The 6,000-nt window shown below is 49.2% G+C and overlaps 1 protein-coding gene across 1 annotated transcript in view; it reads right to left on the bottom strand.

Moving 5' to 3' along the window:
* Positions 1-1,602: 1,602 nt before the first annotated feature.
* LOC308276925 (protein TOPAZ1-like) overlaps positions 1,603-6,000 on the bottom strand; it is a gene marked incomplete at both ends in the record, with an annotated part of 38,509 nt that continues 34,111 nt past the window's right edge. Inside the window, 2 exons of the mRNA XM_080715879.1 lie at positions 1,603-1,837; positions 5,674-5,857. Of these exons, the coding sequence (XP_080572005.1) occupies positions 1,603-1,837; positions 5,674-5,857 (419 nt within the window). The remainder of the gene's footprint in view (positions 1,838-5,673; positions 5,858-6,000) is intronic.

The raw sequence follows: 6,000 nt of genomic DNA, 5'->3' as shown, positions 1-6,000 counted from the left end.
TTATCCACGAAGAACGCGCACGGCATATTCTGGCGTCCAGCGGCCGCGCCCAAGCCCCGGCCCGGCGCCCTGTGGCTGCGAAGACCCCACGGCCGGCCGGCCGGCGCCGCGGCCCAGGCGCAGCTGCGGGTGGAGATGCTCCGGGGACGCGCGCGAGCCGCAGAGCCGGGGCGCCCGCGCGTGCGCGTGTCCCTGCGCGTGCCCGCGTCCCTGCGCGTGCGCGTGCCCTCCCGGGGCGGCGTGCGCGGCGCCGGCCGGCCGAGCCGCGCCAGTGGTGGGCCGAGGCTCCGGCCTCGCGGCTCCTTACCCGCCGCCCCGGCTCCGCCGAAAGCTCGGGAGTCGCGAGCCGCGCTCCAGCACGTCCGTCCGTCCGTCCGTCTGTCCGCGCCGGGCCGGGCACAGGGAGGCCGGGGGCGCAGCGCGCATGCGCGGAGGAGCCGCCCGCCCCGCCCCGCCCCGCCCCGCCCCCGCCGGGCTCGCGCAAGGCCTTGGAGCGCTTGGCCAAGCCTTGGGAAGGGTGCCAGGTTCCGAAGGTGGCGCCCTCGAAGACGGTTTGGGCATTTAAACGCTGGCATAGTTCCTTTAGTTAAGTGTTTTAACACGTAAATTGCAAATTTATGCATCATGGTAGCCAGGCGTGATGGTGCACGCTTCTAATCCCAACACATGGGAGACAGGAGGATCACAGCTTCTTGTCCAGCCTCAGCAACTAGTGAAACAGTTCAGAATAAATAGGGCTGGGTGTGGTGGCGAGCGCTTGTAATCCCAGCGTTTGGGAGGCTGGTGGGATCATGGTTCAGGGGCACCCTCAGCTACTCAAACCCTATTTTAAAATTCAAAATAGGGCTGGAAGGTAGAATCCCTGGGCTCTATCCCCAGTACAAAAGAAAAAAAAAAAAAAGGCTGGGGGTGTAAGCTCAGAAATACTACTGCCCCCGAGTTCAATCCTCAGTAGGCAAAAATACTGTGTGTGTGTGTATTTAGGTGGTACTGGGCTTCCAGGGAACCCTTCTACCTCCGGGCTACACTCCCACACCTATTTTTATACTTTTATTGGGAAACTCTTAAGCCAGCGCAGCTGGCTTCGAACTTGTGTGATCCTCCTGTCTTTGCCTCCCAAGCGAGGGGATTACAAGCCTACGCCACCACGCCCGGTAAAAATACTGTATTCTAAGACACACTAAAGGGAAATTATTGTAATTTGGGGTATAATCCAGAAGGTACTTTAGTATTTCTGTGTGCAAGTTTTCTCAGTATTTCACCATTTTGGCTACAGATAGACTGGTGTTAGAGACTGGACCGAGTGTAAGTTAACCTATTTCACTGTCCCTATAGGTTGTCCTAAAAACTTGCAAATGCTCCCTCTTTTTGCTGCCCAGGAGTTTGATTTTCATTGAGTTTCAGAAAAAATTTACCATACTGATGTCCTAAATCAAAGTACTTTGAAGAGATTTTTAGTGTGCATAAAACCATTACAAAGTACATATGCCAATTAAATTTTTATTGCTGGGAAACAGTGAATTTAAGTCAACAAAGTGCAAAAACTGAATACAGTAAGAACTAAGAACTGTTTACCTCATTTCCAACCATGATTACTTGGACTTAAGCCTTTACTACAGAGGCATGGTTACTGAAAAGCCACACCTTTCCAGCCCACTTCATATTCTCTTTCAACCATTTCAGGGCAGAACAATGTTCCAGACTATACACCTGCTCATCATTCACATTGACGGTCATGTGCTTGATGAGCAGCTTTGGATCTGATATCCGGGCAGCCATAGTCAGCCTTTCGACTGCAGCTTGATAATCCTTGCTCCGGGGTTTGTCTTCGTCACATCTATAAAGGGAAGATCTCAGTCAGAAATCTTAAGCAGCAGCAATATGGTTTCTTCAAAAACACCATTTACAAAGCTGGGCGTGGTGACGCACACTTGTAATCCCAGCACTTGGGAGGCCGAGACAGGAGGAGCGCAGTTCATGGCCAGCCTCAGCTACTTAGTGAGGCCCTCTGCAATTTAGTGAGATCCTGTTTCAAAATTAGAAATAAATGCCCCTGGGTTCCATCCCCAGTTCCACACACACACAAAACACCATTTACGCTTCTGGTACTATACTGTGACACGTCATACTTTTAGAAGTATCTTTCACACTTCCTGGACCTTGACCTGCAGTAAGGCATTCTATATTTGACCCAGTAACACACACTTGCATACACGAGAACGGTTTAGCAAGACTCCCCTATGGCAATGTGGCCTAGTTTCTACTATCCTTTACTTTTGTGGTGCTGGGGTGGAACCTGAGGCTGTCTACCTTCCAGCTACACTCCCAGACCTATTTTCTATTTTATTTGGAAACAGGGTTTAACTAAGTTGCTGCGAGCCTCACTAAGTAGCTAAGGCTGGCTTCGAACCTGTGTGATCCTCCTGTCTCAGCCTCCCAAGCACTGGGATTACAAACATGCACCACCATGCCCGGCTTGTCCTTCACTTTTTTTTGTGGTACTGGGGTTCTTGGAAGCCCTTCTACCTCTGGGCTACACTCCCAGACCTATTTTTATATTTTTATTTGGAAACAGGGTCTCTTAAGCCAGCGCGACTGGCTTCGAACCTGCGCGATCCTCCTGTGTCTGCCTCCCAAGCGCGGGGATGACAAGCGTGCCCACCACCTGGCTGTCCTTCACTTTTAGTGATGGTAGCAATTGCAAATTTCCTTACAAAACAGGCTGAGACTTGGTTTGAAACACTGCCTAGAACACAGTAAACTACCTAAACCTTTGGATTTGTGAACTTTAGTTATTCTTGTACTGCATGAAATAGTAAAGTAGGATTATTAACTGCGGGTTTCATATTGATACTGGCTGTCAAGTGACAAGCACATAATATGTAGCTAGCGTTTGGTGGTAAAGTATGTGGCTATAAGCTTTAGGTTTATGGTTGAGTTCTGACGTGTTATTTCACTAAGCTGGAACTGTCTGTCCGCGTGCCCTCCCAGCTCCTCTGCCGTCAGCGGACGGCATGCCAGCGCGCTCTGCGGCGGTCCCTGGGCAGAGCGCCGGCGCATTTAGAACAGAGCGGCTGTCATCACAGCCGCTGCCTCTTCCCCGCGCTCCCGGCTCCCGGCTCTGGGTGCCCTGGGTTTGGCAGCAAGGCATGTATAATCCACCTACACGGACATTCCAGCACACTCCACTGGGCCACAGAAGGGAGGCCGGCACTCAGGACACCATGATCGGAGTGTCCAGGTGCCGCCCACTGCACTGAGGCTCAGCAAATGTGCTCTGGGCTCCTGCAAACTAGGTATATGCTGAGTATGTGCAGTTCTTCAAAGTTGAAAGAAATAAAATTCTCTCATAGAAGTTAATATTGCAAGGCAGAGCTCAGCATGATAGTTTTAAGACATATTGCCTTGGGTAAAAGATCTGGGGATGTCACTTGTTATACTCTAGGGCCCAAAATACCCCACATTCAACGATGAGACTGCATATGTGAGAATTGCAAAGCTATGAGACAACCAAGCACTCTTCAGGACGGGAAACCCAGATGCCTCAAGCAAAGAGGCCATCAAAAGGGGATACGGCTATTTTTAAAGGCCATGGGCTGCGGGTGTGTGCTAATGGCTAAACCCAGGTGCACTGCCTGAGCTGCACTTTTTAAACCTTTTCTGTGGTACTGAGGATGGAGCCCAGAGCATTCTACCTCCAGGCTACACCCCCAGGCCTAGTTTATTTTGAAATAGGGCCCGAGTTGCAAATGGCCTAAGCAGCTAAGGCTGTCCACAAACCAAGATCCTCCTGTCTCAGCCTCCCAATGCTGGGGTTACAAGAGTGCCACCACACCCGACTTTTATTTTGAAACAGGGTCTAAGTTGCTAAGGCTGAATGTGAACCTGCAATCCTCCTGTCTCACACTCCAAGTACCAGTATTACAGGTGTGTGCTGGATAAAAAGGCTAATTTTAATGGGTTTTTAAAATAGGTGGAACCAAAATGACTTAAGTGTGGGTTACACTAAGTGATAGGTATGACTTTGGATAGTAAGTTTTTGGAAGACAATTTCCCATGGTCTCTCGAATCTTGGGAAGTTTGAGATTCTGATTATCCCTTGTTCAAATTTTGAGAATGTTTATATAGTGACCAACCTTTGAAAAAGTTTCTCCTCTGAAGCATAGGCAGGTTTGCTTACAGACATAGAAAAGGGCGATGGTCTCTGCAGAACAAAGGGCAGGCATACTAATTACCCTTTATAAAGGATTTGAGTTCAAGCTTAGGACTTCCCTGTCACAGGACCCCTTAGCCCATCTGTGGGGAGCATGAATGTAATGCAGACATGTAGATAGTCACGCGGTTCCCTGGCCACAAGAAATAAAGGCAAACCTTGTGTCTTATATGCGGGCACACGTGAAACAGGAAGGCCCACGTACAGCCTGCAGACAGGCGCAATCGCGGCCCTTCCCAGGTTTTGCTTGACACAGGTCACCGAAGCCGCTTCTCTTGTGGATCACTCTGGTAGACTTGAGGGTGAAGATGCTCTAGCAGCCTATGGAGAGGCCCACGTACTGAAGGAGGGCTTCTTGCCAACAGACAGAGCCAGAACTGCCCTGCTAAGCCGCTCTAAAACTTGTGAGCCACAGGTATTTGCTGTTTGAGGACTGAGGCAATTGAGTATACAACGTAACAACCTGAGACCTGGCCTGTGACACCAGTAAGATGAAAGGAAGTTCTTGCCAACAAGTTCTAAAGCAGGAGTGGTGTGGGAGCCTCCACAGCAGGTTTCCCAGAAGAGGCTGCCAAGGCCACTGGAGAGGGACTTTATTCAATGACTTGAAAGGTGGCGTGGCAGGCACACTTGTAGTCCCAGGACTTGGGAGGCTGAGACGAGAGGATCACAGGTTTGTGGCCAGCCTCTGCTATGTATGCCTTTTGCAGCTTAGTGAGACGCTGTTTCAAAAATCAAGAATAAAAGCTGGGTATGGTGGCGCACGCTTGTAATCCCAGCATTTGGGATGCTGAGACAGGAGGACTGCGCAGGTTCGTGGCCAGCCTCAGCTACTTAGTGAGGCCCTTTGCAACTCAGTGAGACCCTGTTTCAAAATACAAAATAAAAAATAGGGCTTGGGGTATAACTTGGAGGTAGAATGCTCCTGGGTTCAATCCCTGGCATCACAAAACAAAAAACCCTCAAAACAACGAAAGAACACAATGACTTGGAAAGGCCTTACTCTGATCCAACACCTACATTACACTAACTATGCACATAATACACATATGAAATGATATTTTAAAATAGAGATGAGATTGATCACTTATCTCCTGTTTAGAGTTAGTCCCTGGATCCTGAGTTGCCTGATCTCTAAACACGGAAGATTGTGCCTAAAGACCGCTCGTCTTCCTGTACATCTGGCAGGTCTCTGAAGCTGCCATCACTCACTGCTGTGTGCTGGGGACTGGCCAGGGCGTGGTGCACGTACCGTACCCTGAGCAACGCCTAGAGCCTCAGAACTGGTTTGGTTTTGAGCCTCAAATGGGTAATTCTCAACTTAAACGTTAATAAAGTGTAACTTGGGCAAACACACAAATAGAGCATACATTCAGAGCAGCATATAAAGACAGAATATTCACACCCTGGGCGGCCAGGGAGCCAGTCTACATCCAGCACACACGTTTCTAACCACCAACCTTTTCAGAACTATCTGCAGCACCTGTGTGGATGTTCCAGGACTCTGGATACTACTAGCATTAGACACCAGGAAGATTTCAATAGCTAGAAGCATTTCAATCTCAGATAAGTAAGAAGGAATCAGAAGAAGTTTTCGATATAAATTTCCCTCCAGTGGGGGGTAGCAACCCAGTGAAACAGCACCTGAAAACCAAATACATCAACCTTAGCTCTGCTAGGTAAACACTCAAGGCTTCTCTAAATATAGCTGGTAATCACTCATGTTAGAGAATATTTCTTCACATTAGCTTACACAAAATATATGGCATCCTAGTACCTTTGGCATG

Source organism: Muscardinus avellanarius (assembly GCF_963383645.1).
Source record: "Muscardinus avellanarius genome assembly, chromosome: 18".
Lineage (NCBI taxonomy): Eukaryota > Metazoa > Chordata > Mammalia > Rodentia > Gliridae > Muscardinus > Muscardinus avellanarius.
Note: the sequence above shows the minus strand (reverse complement) of the source record. Positions and strands in the feature narration are given on the sequence as shown.